Source organism: Rhipicephalus microplus, unplaced genomic scaffold, assembly GCF_043290135.1.
Source record: "Rhipicephalus microplus isolate Deutch F79 unplaced genomic scaffold, USDA_Rmic scaffold_12, whole genome shotgun sequence".
Taxonomy (NCBI): domain Eukaryota; kingdom Metazoa; phylum Arthropoda; class Arachnida; order Ixodida; family Ixodidae; genus Rhipicephalus; species Rhipicephalus microplus.
Window position 1 is genome coordinate 58,958,423 of NW_027464585.1, and position 18,991 is coordinate 58,977,413.

At 39.4% G+C, this 18,991-nt stretch overlaps 1 protein-coding gene across 1 annotated transcript; it reads left to right on the top strand.

Annotated features, from left to right (window-relative positions):
• Positions 1-7,245: 7,245 nt before the first annotated feature.
• Positions 7,246-9,331, top strand: LOC142783733 (uncharacterized; the record flags this gene model as incomplete). Its single annotated transcript, XM_075882313.1, has 2 exons — positions 7,246-8,196; positions 9,266-9,331. Coding segments are annotated over 2 exons (1,017 nt in total), but the record flags the coding sequence as incomplete, so codon positions are not given.
• Between the last annotated feature and the right edge of the window lie 9,660 nt (positions 9,332-18,991).

The window sequence follows — 18,991 nt, forward strand, 5'->3', positions numbered from 1 at the left end:
GTGAAACCTTAAAGAACGATGTCATTTAGCGAGATACAGCGTTCTGTACTGCAATAAGTTGGTGAAAAACTGTGAGGTTATGCAAATATCCTAATTGTGAACGAAACAGTGTAATAGAGCGTTTTTTAATACAAGTGCGAATGTTAGGTTAGGTTAAGATATGAACCGTCGTAAAACCGCATTAAACAATGTCACTCAGTGAGATGCAGTGTTTTTCACCATTACAAGTTGGGAACTGCGATATCTAATGTGAAAGCACTTGCAAACGTCGTTAGGTTAGGTTAGGTTAGGTTAGGTTACGTTAGGTTAGGTTTGGTTAGGTTAGGTTAGGTTAGGTCAGGTTATGTTAGGTTAGGTTGGGTTAGGTTAGGTTAGGTTACGTTAGGTTAAGGTATGAACCGTCGTAAAACCGCAATAAACAATGTCACTTAGTGAGATGCAGTGTTTTTCACCTTTACAAGTTGGGAACTGCGATATCTAATGTGAAAGCGCTTGAAACCGTCGTAATGTTGTAGAAAGCAATGTAAAGTAGCGAGTAAAACGTTTTCTAACGATAGAAGTGCGAAGGTTATGTTAGGTTGAGTTATGTTAGTTTAAGCTAGGTAGCGTCGTGAAACCACCAAAAACGACGTCGTCTAACGAGATAGTGTTGTTTTATTGCGAGTACGAAACTGCGATAGGTAAAATGTTGTGAAAGCACACAAAACGGCATGAACAAGCCAAATACTGCGTGTTGTACCGTTACAAGTGCGAAAGTGCTATGTTGTGACATTCTCGGTAAAGTGCATGCAAGTATCGTGAAACCTTAAAGAACGATGTCATTTAGCGAGATACAGCGTTCTGTACTGTAATAAGTTGGTGAGAAACTGTGAGGTTAAGCAAATATCGTAATTGTGAACGAAACAGTGTAATTGAGCGTCTTTAGATACAAGTGCGAATGTTAGGTTAGGTTGACATATCAACCGTCGTAAAACCGCATTAAACAATGTCACTTAGTGAGATGTAGTGTTTTTCAACATTACAAGTCGGGAACTACGATATCTAATGTGAAAGCGCATGAAACCGTCGTAATCTTGTAGAAAACATTGTAAAATGGCGAGTAAAACGTTTTCTAACGATAGAAGTGCGAAGGTTAGGTTAGGTTAGGTTAGTTTAAGGTAGGTAGCGTCGTGAAACTACCAAAAACGACGTCATCTAACGAGATAGTGTTGTTTTATAGCGAGTATTAAACTGCGATAGGTGAAATGTTGTGAAAGCACACAAAACGGCATGAACAAGCCAAATACTGCGTGTTCTACCGTTACAAGTGCGAAACTGCTATATTGTGATATTCTCGTTAAATCGCATGCAAGCATCGTGAAACCTTAAAGAACAATGTCATTTAGCGAGATACAGCGTTCTGTACTGCAATAAGTTGGTGAAAAACTGTGAGGTTATGCAAATATCGTAATTGTGAACAAAACAGTGTAATAGAGCGTTTTTAGATACAAGTGCGAATGTTAGGTTAGGTTAAGATATGAACCGTCGTAAAACCGCATTAAACAATGTCAATTACTGAGATGCAGTGTTTTTCACCATTAAAAGTGGGGAACTGCGATATTTAATGTGAAAGCGCTTGCAACCGTCGTTAGGTTAGGTTAGGTTAGGTTAGGTTAGGTTTGGTTAGGTTAGGTTAGGTTAGGTTAGGTTAGGTTAGATTAGGTTAGGTTGGGTTGAGTTGGGTTAGGTTAGGTTAGGTTAGGTTAGGTTAGGTTGGGTTAGGTTAGGTTAGGTTAGGTTAGGTTACGTTAGGTTAGGTTACGTTAGGTTAGGTTAGGTTAGGTTACGTTAGGTTAGGTTACGTTAGGTTATGTTAGGTTAGGTTAGGTTACGTTAGGTTAGGTTAGGTCAGGTAAGGTTAGGTTACGTTAGAATAGGTTAGGTTAGGTTACGTTAGGTTATGTTAGGTTAGGTTAGGTTACGTTAGGTTAGGTTAGGTCAGGTAAGGTTAGGTTAGGTTGGGTTGGGTTGGGTTAGGTTGGGTCAGGTTAGGTTAGGTTGGGTTAGGTTAGTTTAGGTTAGGTTAGGTTAGGTTAGGTTAAGTTGGGTTGGGTTAGGTTAGGTTAGGTTAGGTAAGGTTAGGTTAGGTTAGGTTAAGGTATGAACCGTCGTAAAACCGCATTAAACAATGTCACTTAGTGAGATGCAGTGTTTTTCACCTTTACAAGTTGGGAACTGTGATATCTAATGTGAAAGCGCTTGAAACCGTCGTAATGTTGTAGAAAGCAATGTAAAGTAGCGAGTAAAACGTTTTCTAACGATAGAAGTGCGAAGGTCATGTTAGGTTGAGTTATGTTAGTTTAAGCTAGGTAGCGTCGTGAAACCACCAAAAACGACGTCATCTAACGAGATAGTGTTGTTTTATTGCGAGTACGAAACTGCGATAGGTAAAATGTTGTGAAAGCACACAAAACGGCATGAACAAGCCAAATACTGCGTGTTGTACCGTTACAAGTGCGAAAGTGCTATGTTGTGACATTCTCGGTAAAGCGCATGCAAGTATCGTGAAACCTTAAAGAACGATGTCATTTAGCGAGATACAGGGTTCTGTACTGTAATAAGTTGGTGAGAAACTGTGAGGTCAAGCAAATATCGTAATTGTGAACGAAACAGTGTAATTGAGCGTCTTTAGATACAAGTGCGAATGTTAGGTTAGGTTGACATATCAACCGTCGTAAAACCGCATTAAACAATGTCACTTAGTGAGATGTAGTGTTTTTCAACATTACAAGTCGGGAACTACGATATCTAATGTGAAAGCGCATGAAACCGTCGTAATCTTGTAGAAAACATTGTAAAGTGGCGAGTAAAACGTTTTCTAACGATAGAAGTGCGAAGGTTAGGTTAGGTTAGGTTAGTTTAAGCTAGGTAGCGTCGTGAAACTACCAAAAACGACGTCATCTAACGAGATAGTGTTGTTTTATAGCGAGTATTAAACTGCGATAGGTGAAATGTTGTGAAAGCACACAAACGGCATGAACAAGCCAAATACTGCGTGTTCTAACGTTACAAGTGCGAAACTGCTATATTGTGATATTCTCGTTAAATCGCATGCAAGCATCGTGAAACCTTAAAGAACAATGTCATTTAGCGAGATACAGCGTTCTGTACTGCAATAAGTTGGTGAAAAACTGTGAGGTTATGCAAATATCGTAATTGTGAACAAAACAGTGTAATAGAGCGTTTTTAGATACAAGTGCGAATGTTAGGTTAGGTTAAGGTATGAACCGTCGTAAAACCGCATTAAACAATGTCAATTACTGAGATGCAGTGTTTTTCACCATTAAAAGTGGGGAACTGCGATATTTAATGTGAAAGCGCTTGCAACCGTCGTTAGGTTAGGTTAGGTTAGGTTAGGTTAGGTTTGGTTAGGTTAGGTTAGGTTAGGTTAGGTTAGGTTAGGTTAGATTAGGTTAGGTTGGGTTGAGTTGGGTTAGGTTAGGTTAGGTTAGGTTAGGTTAGGTTGGGTTAGGTTAGGTTAGGTTAGGTTAGGTTACGTTAGGTTAGGTTACGTTAGGTTAGGTTAGGTTAGGTTACGTTAGGTTAGGTTACGTTAGGTTATGTTAGGTTAGGTTAGGTTACGTTAGGTTAGGTTAGGTCAGGTAAGGTTAGGTTACGTTAGAATAGGTTAGGTTAGGTTACGTTAGGTTATGTTAGGTTAGGTTAGGTTACGTTAGGTTAGGTTAGGTCAGGTAAGGTTAGGTTAGGTTGGGTTGCGTTGGGTTAGGTTGGGTCAGGTTAGGTTAGGTTGGGTTAGGTTAGTTTAGGTTAGGTTAGGTTAGGTTAGGTTAAGTTGGGTTGGGTTAGGTTAGGTTAGGTTAGGTAAGGTTAGGTTAGGTTAGGTTAAGGTATGAACCGTCGTAAAACCGCATTAAACAATGTCACTTAGTGAGATGCAGTGTTTTTCACCTTTACAAGTTGGGAACTGTGATATCTAATGTGAAAGCGCTTGAAACCGTCGTAATGTTGTAGAAAGCAATGTAAAGTAGCGAGTAAAACGTTTTCTAACGATAGAAGTGCGAAGGTCATGTTAGGTTGAGTTATGTTAGTTTAAGCTAGGTAGCGTCGTGAAACCACCAAAAACGACGTCATCTAACGAGATAGTGTTGTTTTATTGCGAGTACGAAACTGCGATAGGTAAAATGTTGTGAAAGCACACAAAACGGCATGAACAAGCCAAATACTGCGTGTTGTACCGTTACAAGTGCGAAAGTGCTATGTTGTGACATTCTCGGTAAAGCGCATGCAAGTATCGTGAAACCTTAAAGAACGATGTCATTTAGCGAGATACAGCGTTCTGTACTGTAATAAGTTGGTGAGAAACTGTGAGGTCAAGCAAATATCGTAATTGTGAACGAAACAGTGTAATTGAGCGTCTTTAGATACAAGTGCGAATGTTAGGTTAGGTTGACATATCAACCGTCGTAAAACCGCATTAAACAATGTCACTTAGTGAGATGTAGTGTTTTTCAACATTACAAGTCGGGAACTACGATATCTAATGTGAAAGCGCATGAAACCGTCGTAATCTTGTAGAAAACATTGTAAAGTGGCGAGTAAAACGTTTTCTAACGATAGAAGTGCGAAGGTTAGGTTAGGTTAGGTTAGTTTAAGCTAGGTATCGTCGTGAAACTACCAAAAACGACGTCATCTAACGAGATAGTGTTGTTTTATAGCGAGTATTAAACTGCGATAGGTGAAATGTTGTGAAAGCACACAAACGGCATGAACAAGCCAAATACTGCGTGTTCTAACGTTACAAGTGCGAAACTGCTATATTGTGATATTCTTGTTAAATCGCATGCAAGCATCGTGAAACCTTAAAGAACAATGTCATTTAGCGAGATACAGCGTTCTGTACTGCAATAAGTTGGTGAAAAACTGTGAGGTTATGCAAATATCGTAATTGTGAACAAAACAGTGTAATAGAGCGTTTTTAGATACAAGTGCGAATGTTAGGTTAGGTTAAGGTATGAACCGTCGTAAAACCGCATTAAACAATGTCAATTACTGAGATGCAGTGTTTTTCACCATTAAAAGTGGGGAACTGCGATATTTAATGTGAAAGCGCTTGCAACCGTCGTTAGGTTAGGTTAGGTTAGGTTAGGTTAGGTTTGGTTAGGTTAGGTTAGGTTAGGTTAGGTTAGGTTAGATTAGGTTAGGTTGGGTTGAGTTGGGTTAGGTTAGGTTAGGTTAGGTTAGGTTAGGTTGGGTTAGGTTAGGTTAGGTTAGGTTAGGTTACGTTAGGTTAGGTTACGTTAGGTTAGGTTAGGTTAGGTTACGTTAGGTTAGGTTACGTTAGGTTATGTTAGGTTAGGTTAGGTTACGTTAGGTTAGGTTAGGTCAGGTAAGGTTAGGTTACGTTAGAATAGGTTAGGTTAGGTTACGTTAGGTTATGTTAGGTTAGGTTAGGTTACGTTAGGTTAGGTTAGGTCAGGTAAGGTTAGGTTAGGTTGGGTTGCGTTGGGTTAGGTTGGGTCAGGTTAGGTTAGGTTGGGTTAGGTTAGTTTAGGTTAGGTTAGGTTAGGTTAGGTTAAGTTGGGTTGGGTTAGGTTAGGTTAGGTTAGGTAAGGTTAGGTTAGGTTAGGTTAAGGTATGAACCGTCGTAAAACCGCATTAAACAATGTCACTTAGTGAGATGCAGTGTTTTTCACCTTTACAAGTTGGGAACTGTGATATCTAATGTGAAAGCGCTTGAAACCGTCGTAATGTTGTAGAAAGCAATGTAAAGTAGCGAGTAAAACGTTTTCTAACGATAGAAGTGCGAAGGTCATGTTAGGTTGAGTTATGTTAGTTTAAGCTAGGTAGCGTCGTGAAACCACCAAAAACGACGTCATCTAACGAGATAGTGTTGTTTTATTGCGAGTACGAAACTGCGATAGGTAAAATGTTGTGAAAGCACACAAAACGGCATGAACAAGCCAAATACTGCGTGTTGTACCGTTACAAGTGCGAAAGTGCTATGTTGTGACATTCTCGGTAAAGCGCATGCAAGTATCGTGAAACCTTAAAGAACGATGTCATTTAGCGAGATACAGCGTTCTGTACTGTAATAAGTTGGTGAGAAACTGTGAGGTCAAGCAAATATCGTAATTGTGAACGAAACAGTGTAATTGAGCGTCTTTAGATACAAGTGCGAATGTTAGGTTAGGTTGACATATCAACCGTCGTAAAACCGCATTAAACAATGTCACTTAGTGAGATGTAGTGTTTTTCAACATTACAAGTCGGGAACTACGATATCTAATGTGAAAGCGCATGAAACCGTCGTAATCTTGTAGAAAACATTGTAAAGTGGCGAGTAAAACGTTTTCTAACGATAGAAGTGCGAAGGTTAGGTTAGGTTAGGTTAGTTTAAGCTAGGTAGCGTCGTGAAACTACCAAAAACGACGTCATCTAACGAGATAGTGTTGTTTTATAGCGAGTATTAAACTGCGATAGGTGAAATGTTGTGAAAGCACACAAACGGCATGAACAAGCCAAATACTGCGTGTTCTAACGTTACAAGTGCGAAACTGCTATATTGTGATATTCTTGTTAAATCGCATGCAAGCATCGTGAAACCTTAAAGAACAATGTCATTTAGCGAGATACAGCGTTCTGTACTGCAATAAGTTGGTGAAAAACTGTGAGGTTATGCAAATGGACGACGTGATTACTAAAACTAATGTAATTGAAAAGCGCCTTACTACACTAGAGGAAACAGAAAAGATGTTCGCTGATAAACTAGACGACTTAGAAAACAGAAGCCGGAGAACAAACTTGGTATTCTTTGGAATACCAGATAGTCATCCAAAGGAAACTTGGGAAGAATCCGAAAATCTAGTTAAGTCTGTCTGTACGGATGTACTAAAGCTGGAAAATATAGCAATAGAAAGGGCTCATCGTCTCGGGGCCTACAAAACAGAAAGAATTCGTCCAATAATTGCTAGCTTTTCAGGATCGAAATCAAGAGAATCTGTTCTGCGAAATGCATACAGATTCAAGGGGACGTCATACAGCGTATCAGAAGACTTCAGCAAGGCAGTTCAAGAAAAACGCCGGCAGCTTTGGAAGTACAGTAAAGAAAAACAGCTCGACAAGAAAAATCGTGTACATTTAAGTTACGATAAGCTGGTAATCAATGGACAAGCATTTGCCTGGGATACTGACATGCACCAACCAGTTCCTCTTCGGGCGCATGCTCAGATATTGGGGCGGAAATGACATGATCATTCTAGCTTAAAAACAAATGGGAAATATACCATCACAAAAAGCTTTACACCAGTATTGTTGGTGGTCAATTGTCGAAGCCTAAAAAACAAAACTGATGAGTTTACAATCTTACTTGAAACGGTGAAAGCGCAAATCGTTATGGGTACCGAATCATGGCTTGACGACACAGTATTGGATGTAGAAATATTTCCGCCAGGTTTTACAGTGTACCGTAAAGATAGAAACAGGCATGGTGGTGGCGTGTTTCTTTTAATTTCAAGTAGCCTTGCCAGCGAAGAAGTTGTTTTTGATAATGAAACTGAATCAGTATGGTGCCGCGTCCAATTTCCCCAGGGAAACAACATCGTTTTTGGATCGTTTTACCGCCCACCTGACCACAACAATGAATCTTTGATTCAACTTTCCGACATACTATCACAAATATCTCACTGCGTAATACTGGGAGGGGATTTTAATCTGCCCGATATGAAATGGGATTCCGACTGTGTAGCCCCACAAAAAAATCGAAATTGTTCTGCCTTTTCAGAACTAATGAGTGTCTATGGGCTACAACAATATGTGAACGAACCAACTCGGATTAACGCTTTACTAGATCTTTTACTAAGCAATGACGAAAATGTTATTGTTCACACAAACGTATGTCCAGGAATTAGTGATCATAGTTGCGTTGTTGCAGAGTTAAACGTTTCTAGAATACCTGCGTGTAAGCAAACCCCTCGAAATGTTTTCATGTACGACAGAGGGGACTTTAATGCCATTTCCGAAGAGCTGGTCTTGTATTATCCCACTTTTTTATGCATATCGGAGTCATGCGGCATGGATGAATTGTGGCAAATTTTCCGTGACAAGGTTACAGAGCTGGTGAATATGTACGTACCTCAGAGGTGTCTAAGATGCAGAAAGAGGCACAAACCCTGGCTCAACTCTGAGATACGCAAACTTGTTAGAAAAGCAGCGAATGCCCATAAAAAGTTTCTTAAAAAGAGAACAGCACTAAATAAAACAAAGCTCAAAAGTGTAAACAAAGAGCTTAAGTTAAAACTAAAACAGGCAAAGCGTGTCTTCTTTGACAAGCTAAACACAGACTTGAAGTGTAATCCAAAATTCTTTTGGAAGTATGTCAAGAGCAACAGAAAAGACGACACAGCTATCCCTGACCTTTTAACCCAGGAAAAAACTATAACGGATGACCTGGAGAAAGCTGAAGCATTTAACGCCTATTTTCAGTCAGTGTTTTCAAAAAGAACTGAACACTCTCCAATGCTACCTTCAAAAAATATTGGTAATGAAATGGCGGAAATTGAAATCGATTACGCTGGTTTGGATAGTCTGCTGCGTACTCTGGACACCTCTAAGGCTACAGGGCCTGACGGTATATCATCTCATGTACTTAAAAAGTGTCACGTTATTATTGCACAATATTTATGCATAATGTACAAGTTGTCTCTAGACACCGGCGTTATTCCAAGGGATTGGAAAACAGCCAATGTGGTTCCTGTACATAAGGCAGGAAGCAAAAAACATGTACAAAATTACCGTCCCATATCCTTAATTTCAACCTGTTGCAAATTATTAGAACATGTTATTTATAGCGCATTGTTCAAATATCTCGAATCTACTCATTTCTTTGCCCGCTCCCAGCATGGATTTCGGCAAGGTCGTTCATGCGTCACGCAACTAACTGAATTTCAGCATGACGTACTGACTGCGCTTGACCGTAACAACATTGTTGATGCATTATTTCTCGATTTTCGCAAGGCATTTGATACGGTCCCACATAATCTGTTAGATATTAAACTGGCTTCACTGAATATTAATGCTAAGCTGCAAACCTGGCTACGGAATTACTTAAGTGGTCGTAAACAGTGTGTTGTTTTAAATTCTAAAACGTCTTCATACGTAAACGTGACTTCAGGCGTGCCACAAGGTAGCGTTCTAGGTCCGCTGTTATTTTTGGTTTATATAAATGATATAGCATATAACATAAAATCTTGCATAAAATTATTTGCAGACGATTGCATCATCTACCGTCACATTACTTCAATCACAGACACTGAATTATTGCAAGATGACTTAAACACGGTAACACATTGGTGCTCCACGTGGAATATGTGCTTAAATATCTCGAAGTGCAACCACATCAGCTTTGCAAAGAACATTTCAAAAATCCAGTGCACATACAGTATTAATGGCGAGGCAGTCAAAAAGGTGCCCGAGTGTAAATATTTAGGAATTTACTTGACAGAATCGTTCCATTGGAACAGACACATAGACCAAATGATCTCAAAGGCTAGTAGAACGTTGTTTTTTATTCGTAGAAACTTTCACTGTGCAACAAAAGAAGTGAAAGAAACTCTTTACTTCCTTCTTGTCAGGTCTATACTTGAATATGCTTGTGTTATCTGGGACCCGGCTCAAAATTATCTTGCAAAAACAATAGAAAAAGTCCAAAACCAGGCAGCCCGTTTCGTCAGCAACAACTACGACCCATTCGCTAGTATGTCAGAAATAAAGGCCATATTAGGCTGGGATACTCTAAAATCTAGAAGACGGAAACTTCGATTAAAACTTCTGCATAGCATATATTATAACCTAACAGGAATTAATAAGTCTGAATACCTACTAGCACCAACATATCGTTCCACAAGATGCCAACACTCACATAAAATACAAGAATACGCGTACAAAACCACTACTTTTGCCAACTCCTTCTTTTTAAAAACAATTAGAGACTGGAATGAACTTCCCGAAGGTATAGTGAACTTGAGTGACAACAGCGCTTTTTTCTCATCGTTGTGAAATTGTGACATATGTACTTCTCTTTTGGTACCTGTTGTCATGTGCAATATTGTACTAATTTTTTTTTTTTTATGTTGTTATAATTGAATTTTTTCACTATGTTTGGCGTCTTATCGCAGAAATGTTTCCTATGACTTCTTATGTATACCCCCCTGCAGTAATGCCACTACGGCGTTGCAGGAACTATGTAAATAAATAAAATAAATAAAAATATCGTAATTGTGAACAAAACAGTGTAATAGAGCGTTTTTAGATACAAGTGCGAATGTTAGGTTAGGTTAAGGTATGAACCGTCGTAAAACCGCATTAAACAATGTCAATTACTGAGATGCAGTGTTTTTCACCATTAAAAGTGGGGAACTGCGATATTTATTGTGAAAGCGCTTGCAACCGTCGTTAGGTTAGGTTAGGTTAGGTTAGGTTAGGTTAGGTTTGGTTAGGTTAGGTTAGGTTAGGTTAGATTAGGTTAGGTTGGGTTGAGTTGGGTTAGGTTAGGTTAGGTTAGGTTAGGTTGGGTTAGGTTAGGTTAGGTTAGGTTACGTTAGGTTAGGTTACGTTAGGTTAGGTTAGGTTAGGTTACGTTACGTTAGGTTAGGTTAGGTAAGGATAATTTGGTTAGGTTCGGTAAGGTTAGGTTAGGTTAGGTTAGGTTGGGTTGGGTGTTGTTGGGTAGGGTTGGGTTGGGTTAGGTTGGGTTAGGTTAGGTTAGGTTACGTTAGGTTAGGTTAGGTTAGGTTACGTTAGGTTATGTTAGGTTAGGTTAGGTTAGGTTACGTTAGGTTAGGTTAGGTCAGGTAAGGTTAGGTTACATTAGAATAGGTTAGGTTAGGTTACGTTAGGTTAGGTTAAGTTAGGTTAGGTTAGGTTTGGTTAGGTTAGGTTAGCTTAGGTTAGGTTGGGTTGGGTTGGGTTAGGTTGGGTCAGGTTAGGTTAGGTTGGGTTAGGTTAGTTTAGGTTAGGTTAGGTTAGGTTAGCTTAAGTTGGGTTGGGTTAGGTTAGGTTAGGTTAGGTAAGGTTAGGTTAGGTTAGGTTAGGTTAAGGTATGAACCGTCGTAAAACCGCATTAAACAATGTCACTTAGTGAGATGCAGTGTTTTTCACCTTTACAAGTTGGGAACTGTGATATCTAATGTGAAAGCGCTTGAAACCGTCGTAATGTTGTAGAAAGCAATGTAAAGTAGCGAGTAAAACGTTTTCTAACGATAGAAGTGCGAAGGTCATGTTAGGTTGAGTTATGTTAGTTTAAGCTAGGTAGCGTCGTGAAACCACCAAAAACGACGTCATCTAACGAGATAGTGTTGTTTTATTGCGAGTACGAAACTGCGATAGGTAAAATGTTGTGAAAGCACACAAAACGGCATGAACAAGCCAAATACTGCGTGTTGTACCGTTACAAGTGCGAAAGTGCTATGTTGTGACATTCTCGGTAAAGCGCATGCAAGTATCGTGAAACATTAAAGAACGATGTCATTTAGCGAGATACAGCGTTCTGTACTGTAATAAGTTGGTGAGAAACTGTGAGGTCAAGCAAATATCGTAATTGTGAACGAAACAGTGTAATTGAGCGTCTTTAGATACAAGTGCGAATGTTAGGTTAGGTTGACATATCAACCGTCGTAAAACCGCATTAAACAATGTCACTTAGTGAGATGTAGTGTTTTTCAACATTACAAGTCGGGAACTACGATATCTAATGTGAAAGCGCATGAAACCGTCGTAATCTTGTAGAAAACATTGTAAAGTGGCGAGTAAAACGTTTTCTAACGATAGAAGTGCGAAGGTTAGGTTAGGTTAGGTTAGTTTAAGCTAGGTAGCGTCGTGAAACTACCAAAAACGACGTCATCTAACGAGATAGTGTTGTTTTGTAGCGAGTATTAAACTGCGATAGGTGAAATGTTGTGAAAGCACACAAAACGGCATGAACAAGCCAAATACTGCGTGTTCTACCGTTACAAGTGCGAAACTGCTATATTGTGATATTCTCGTTAAATCGCATGCAAGCGTCGTGAAACCTTAAAGAACAATGTCATTTAGCGAGATACAGCGTTCTGTACTGCAATAAGTTGGTGAAAAACTGTGAGGTTATGCAAATATCGTAATTGTGAACAAAACAGTGTAATAGAGCGTTTTTAGATACAAGTGCGAATGTTAGGTTAGGTTAAGATATGAACCGTCGTAAAACCGCATTAAACAATGTCAATTACTGAGATGCAGTCTTTTTCACCATTAAAAGTGGGGAACTGCGATATTTAATGTGAAAGCGCTTGCAACCGTCGTTAGGTTAGGTTAGGTTAGGTTAGGTTAGGTTAGGTTAGGTTTGGTTAGGTTAGGTTAGGTTAGGTTAGGTTAGGTTAGATTAGGTTAGGTTGGGTTGAGTTGGGTTAGGTTAGGTTAGGTTAGGTTAGGTTGGGTTAGGTTAGGTTAGGTTAGGTTAGGTTACGTTAGGTTAGGTTACGTTAGGTTAGGTTAGGTTAGGTTACGTTACGTTAGGTTAGGTTAGGTAAGGATAATTTGGTTAGGTTAGGTAAGGTTAGGTTAGGTTGGGTTGGGTGTTGTTGGGTTGGGTTGGGTTGGGTTAGGTTGGGTTAGGTTAGGTTAGGTTACGTTAGGTTAGGTTAGGTTAGGTTACGTTAGGTTATGTTAGGTTAGGTTAGGTTACGTTAGGTTAGGTTAGGTCAGGTAAGGTTAGGTTACGTTAGAATAGGTTAGGTTAGGTTACGTTAGGTTAGGTTACGTTAGGTTAGGTTAAGTTAGGTTAGGTTAGGTTTGGTTAGGTTAGGTTAGGTTAGCTTAGGTTGGGTTAGGTTAGGTTAGGTTAGGTTAGGTTGGGTTAGGTTAGTTTAGGTTAGGTTAGGTTAGGTTAGGTTAAGTTGGGTTGGGTTAGGTTAGGTTAGGTTAGGTAAGGTTAGGTTAGGTTACGTTAGGTTAGGTTAAGGTATGAACCGTCGTAAAACCGCATTAAACAATGTCACTTAGTGAGATGCAGTGTTTTTCACCTTTACAAGTTGGGAACTGTGATATCTAATGTGAAAGTGCTTGAAACCGTCGTAATGTTGTAGAAAGCAATGTAAAGTAGCGAGTAAAACGTTTTCTAACGATAGAAGTGCGAAGGTCATGTTAGGTTGAGTTATGTTAGTTTAAGCTAGGTAGCGTCGTGAAACTACCAAAAACAACGTCATCTAACGAGATAGAGTTGTTTTATTGCGAGTACGAAACTGCGATAGGTGAAATGTTGTGAAAGCACACAAAACGGCATGAACAAGCCAAATACTGCGTGTTGTACCGTTACAAGTGCGAAACTGCTATGTTGTGATATTCTCGTTAAAGCGCATGCAAGCATCGTGAAACCTTAAAGAACGATGTCATTTAGCGAGATACAGCGTTCTGTACTGCAATAAGTTGGTGAAAAACTGTGAGGTTATGCAAATATCCTAATTGTGAACGAAACAGTGTAATAGAGCGTTTTTTAATACAAGTGCGAATGTTAGGTTAGGTTAAGATATGAACCGTCGTAAAACCGCATTAAACAATGTCACTCAGTGAGATGCAGTGTTTTTCACCATTACAAGTTGGGAACTGCGATATCTAATGTGAAAGCACTTGCAAACGTCGTTAGGTTAGGTTAGGTTAGGTTAGGTTACGTTAGGTTAGGTTTGGTTAGGTTAGGTTAGGTTAGGTTAGGTTATGTTAGGTTAGGTTGGGTTAGGTTAGGTTAGGTTACGTTAGGTTAAGGTATGAACCGTCGTAAAACCGCAATAAACAATGTCACTTAGTGAGATGCAGTGTTTTTCACCTTTACAAGTTGGGAACTGCGATATCTAATGTGAAAGCGCTTGAAACCGTCGTAATGTTGTAGAAAGCAATGTAAAGTAGCGAGTAAAACGTTTTCTAACGATAGAAGTGCGAAGGTTATGTTAGGTTGAGTTATGTTAGTTTAAGCTAGGTAGCGTCGTGAAACCACCAAAAACGACGTCGTCTAACGAGATAGTGTTGTTTTATTGCGAGTACGAAACTGCGATAGGTAAAATGTTGTGAAAGCACACAAAACGGCATGAACAAGCCAAATACTGCGTGTTGTACCGTTACAAGTGCGAAAGTGCTATGTTGTGACATTCTCGGTAAAGTGCATGCAAGTATCGTGAAACCTTAAAGAACGATGTCATTTAGCGAGATACAGCGTTCTGTACTGTAATAAGTTGGTGAGAAACTGTGAGGTTAAGCAAATATCGTAATTGTGAACGAAACAGTGTAATTGAGCGTCTTTAGATACAAGTGCGAATGTTAGGTTAGGTTGACATATCAACCGTCGTAAAACCGCATTAAACAATGTCACTTAGTGAGATGTAGTGTTTTTCAACATTACAAGTCGGGAACTACGATATATAATGTGAAAGCGCATGAAACCGTCGTAATCTTGTAGAAAACATTGTAAAATGGCGAGTAAAACGTTTTCTAACGATAGAAGTGCGAAGGTTAGGTTAGGTTAGGTTAGTTTAAGGTAGGTAGCGTCGTGAAACTACCAAAAACGACGTCATCTAACGAGATAGTGTTGTTTTATAGCGAGTATTAAACTGCGATAGGTGAAATGTTGTGAAAGCACACAAAACGGCATGAACAAGCCAAATACTGCGTGTTCTACCGTTACAAGTGCGAAACTGCTATATTGTGATATTCTCGTTAAATCGCATGCAAGCATCGTGAAACCTTAAAGAACAATGTCATTTAGCGAGATACAGCGTTCTGTACTGCAATAAGTTGGTGAAAAACTGTGAGGTTATGCAAATATCGTAATTGTGAACAAAACAGTGTAATAGAGCGTTTTTAGATACAAGTGCGAATGTTAGGTTAGGTTAAGATATGAACCGTCGTAAAACCGCATTAAACAATGTCAATTACTGAGATGCAGTGTTTTTCACCATTAAAAGTGGGGAACTGCGATATTTAATGTGAAAGCGCTTGCAACCGTCGTTAGGTTAGGTTAGGTTAGGTTAGGTTAGGTTAGGTTTGGTTAGGTTAGGTTAGCTTAGGTTAGATTAGGTTAGGTTGGGTTGAGTTGGGTTAGGTTAGGTTAGGTTAGGTTAGGTTGGGTTAGGTTAGGTTAGGTTAGGTTAGGTTACGTTAGGTTAGGTTACGTTAGGTTAGGTTAGGTTAGGTTACGTTACGTTAGGTTAGGTTAGGTAAGGATAATTTGGTTAGGTTCGGTAAGGTTAGGTTAGGTTAGGTTAGGTTGGGTTGGGTGTTGTTGGGTAGGGTTGGGTTGGGTTAGGTTGGGTTAGGTTAGGTTAGGTTACGTTAGGTTAGGTTAGGTTAGGTTACGTTAGGTTATGTTAGGTTAGGTTAGGTTAGGTTACGTTAGGTTAGGTTAGGTCAGGTAAGGTTAGGTTACATTAGAATAGGTTAGGTTAGGTTACGTTAGGTTAGGTTAAGTTAGGTTAGGTTAGGTTTGGTTAGGTTAGGTTAGCTTAGGTTAGGTTGGGTTGGGTTGGGTTAGGTTGGGTCAGGTTAGGTTAGGTTGGGTTAGGTTAGTTTAGGTTAGGTTAGGTTAGGTTAGCTTAAGTTGGGTTGGGTTAGGTTAGGTTAGGTTAGGTAAGGTTAGGTTAGGTTAGGTTAGGTTAAGGTATGAACCGTCGTAAAACCGCATTAAACAATGTCACTTAGTGAGATGCAGTGTTTTTCACCTTTACAAGTTGGGAACTGTGATATCTAATGTGAAAGCGCTTGAAACCGTCGTAATGTTGTAGAAAGCAATGTAAAGTAGCGAGTAAAACGTTTTCTAACGATAGAAGTGCGAAGGTCATGTTAGGTTGAGTTATGTTAGTTTAAGCTAGGTAGCGTCGTGAAACCACCAAAAACGACGTCATCTAACGAGATAGTGTTGTTTTATTGCGAGTACGAAACTGCGATAGGTAAAATGTTGTGAAAGCACACAAAACGGCATGAACAAGCCAAATACTGCGTGTTGTACCGTTACAAGTGCGAAAGTGCTATGTTGTGACATTCTCGGTAAAGCGCATGCAAGTATCGTGAAACATTAAAGAACGATGTCATTTAGCGAGATACAGCGTTCTGTACTGTAATAAGTTGGTGAGAAACTGTGAGGTCAAGCAAATATCGTAATTGTGAACGAAACAGTGTAATTGAGCGTCTTTAGATACAAGTGCGAATGTTAGGTTAGGTTGACATATCAACCGTCGTAAAACCGCATTAAACAATGTCACTTAGTGAGATGTAGTGTTTTTCAACATTACAAGTCGGGAACTACGATATCTAATGTGAAAGCGCATGAAACCGTCGTAATCTTGTAGAAAACATTGTAAAATGGCGAGTAAAACGTTTTCTAACGATAGAAGTGCGAAGGTTAGGTTAGGTTAGGTTAGTTTAAGGTAGGTAGCGTCGTGAAACTACCAAAAACGACGTCATCTAACGAGATAGTGTTGTTTTATAGCGAGTATTAAACTGCGATAGGTGAAATGTTGTGAAAGCACACAAAACGGCATGAACAAGCCAAATACTGCGTGTTCTACCGTTACAAGTGCGAAACTGCTATATTGTGATATTCTCGTTAAATCGCATGCAAGCATCGTGAAACCTTAAAGAACAATGTCATTTAGCGAGATACAGCGTTCTGTACTGCAATAAGTTGGTGAAAAACTGTGAGGTTATGCAAATATCGTAATTGTGAACAAAACAGTGTAATAGAGCGTTTTTAGATACAAGTGCGAATGTTAGGTTAGGTTAAGATATGAACCGTCGTAAAACCGCATTAAACAATGTCAATTACTGAGATGCAGTGTTTTTCACCATTAAAAGTGGGGAACTGCGATATTTAATGTGAAAGCGCTTGCAACCGTCGTTAGGTTAGGTTAGGTTAGGTTAGGTAAGGTTTGGTTAGGTTAGGTTAGGTTAGGTTAGGTTAGGTTAGATTAGGTTAGGTTGGGTTGAGTTGGGTTAGGTTAGGTTAGGTTAGGTTAGGTTAGGTTGGGTTAGGTTAGGTTAGGTTAGGTTAGGTTACGTTAGGTTAGGTTACGTTAGGTTAGGTTAGGTTAGGTTACGTTAGGTTAGGTTACGTTAGGTTATGTTAGGTTAGGTTAGGTTACGTTAGGTTAGGTTAGGTCAGGTAAGGTTAGGTTACGTTAGAATAGGTTAGGTTAGGTTACGTTAGGTTATGTTAGGTTAGGTTAGGTTACGTTAGGTTAGGTTAGGTCAGGTAAGGTTAGGTTAGGTTGGGTTGGGTTGGGTTAGGTTGGGTCAGGTTAGGTTAGGTTGGGTTAGGTTAGTTTAGGTTAGGTTAGGTTAGGTTAGGTTAAGTTGGGTTGGGTTAGGTTAGGTTAGGTTAGGTAAGGTTAGGTTAGGTTAGGTTAAGGTATGAACCGTCGTAAAACCGCATTAAACAATGTCACTTAGTGAGATGCAGTGTTTTTCACCTTTACAAGTTGGGAACTGTGATATCTAATGTGAAAGCGCTTGAAACCGTCGTAATGTTGTAGAAAGCAATGTAAAGTAGCGAGTAAAACGTTTTCTAACGATAGAAGTGCGAAGGTCATGTTAGGTTGAGTTATGTTAGTTTAAGCTAGGTAGCGTCGTGAAACCACCAAAAACGACGTCATCTAACGAGATAGTGTTGTTTTATTGCGAGTACGAAACTGCGATAGGTAAAATGTTGTGAAAGCACACAAAACGGCATGAACAAGCCAAATACTGCGTGTTGTACCGTTACAAGTGCGAAAGTGCTATGTTGTGACATTCTCGGTAAAGCGCATGCAAGTATCGTGAAACCTTAAAGAACGATGTCATTTAGCGAGATACAGGGTTCTGTACTGTAATAAGTTGGTGAGAAACTGTGAGGTCAAGCAAATATCGTAATTGTGAACGAAACAGTGTAATTGAGCGTCTTTAGATACAAGTGCGAATGTTAGGTTAGGTTGACATATCAACCGTCGTAAAACCGCATTAAACAATGTCACTTAGTGAGATGTAGTGTTTTTCAACATTACAAGTCGGGAACTACGATATCTAATGTGAAAGCGCATGAAACCGTCGTAATCTTGTAGAAAACATTGTAAAGTGGCGAGTAAAACGTTTTCTAACGATAGAAGTGCGAAGGTTAGGTTAGGTTAGGTTAGTTTAAGCTAGGTAGCGTCGTGAAACTACCAAAAACGACGTCATCTAACGAGATAGTGTTGTTTTATAGCGAGTATTAAACTGCGATAGGTGAAATGTTGTGAAAGCACACAAACGGCATGAACAAGCCAAATACTGCGTGTTCTAACGTTACAAGTGCGAAACTGCTATATTGTGATATTCTCGTTAAATCGCATGCAAGCATCGTGAAACCTTAAAGAACAATGTCATTTAGCGAGATACAGCGTTCTGTACTGCAATAAGTTGGTGAAAAACTGTGAGGTTATGCAAATATCGTAATTGTGAACAAAACAGTGTAATAGAGCGTTTTTAGATACAAGTGCGAATGTTAGGTTAGGTTAAGGTATGAACCGTCGTAAAACCGCATTAAACAATGTCAATTACTGAGATGCAGTGTTTTTCACCATTAAAAGTGGGGAACTGCGATATTTAATGTGAAAGCGCTTGCAACCGTCGTTAGGTTAGGTTAGGTTAGGTTAGGTTAGGTTGGGTTAGGTTAGGTTAGGTTAGGTTAGGTTAGGTTAGATTAGGTTAGGTTGGGTTGAGTTGGGTTAGGTTAGGTTAGGTTAGGTTAGGTTAGGTTGGGTTAGGTTAGGTTAGGTTAGGTTAGGTTACGTTAGGTTAGGTTACGTTAGGTTAGGTTAGGTTAGGTTACGTTAGGTTAGGTTACGTTAGGTTATGTTAGGTTAGGTTAGGTTACGTTAGGTTAGGTTAGGTCAGGTAAGGTTAGGTTACGTTAGAATAGGTTAGGTTAGGTTACGTTAGGTTATGTTAGGTTAGGTTAGGTTACGTTAGG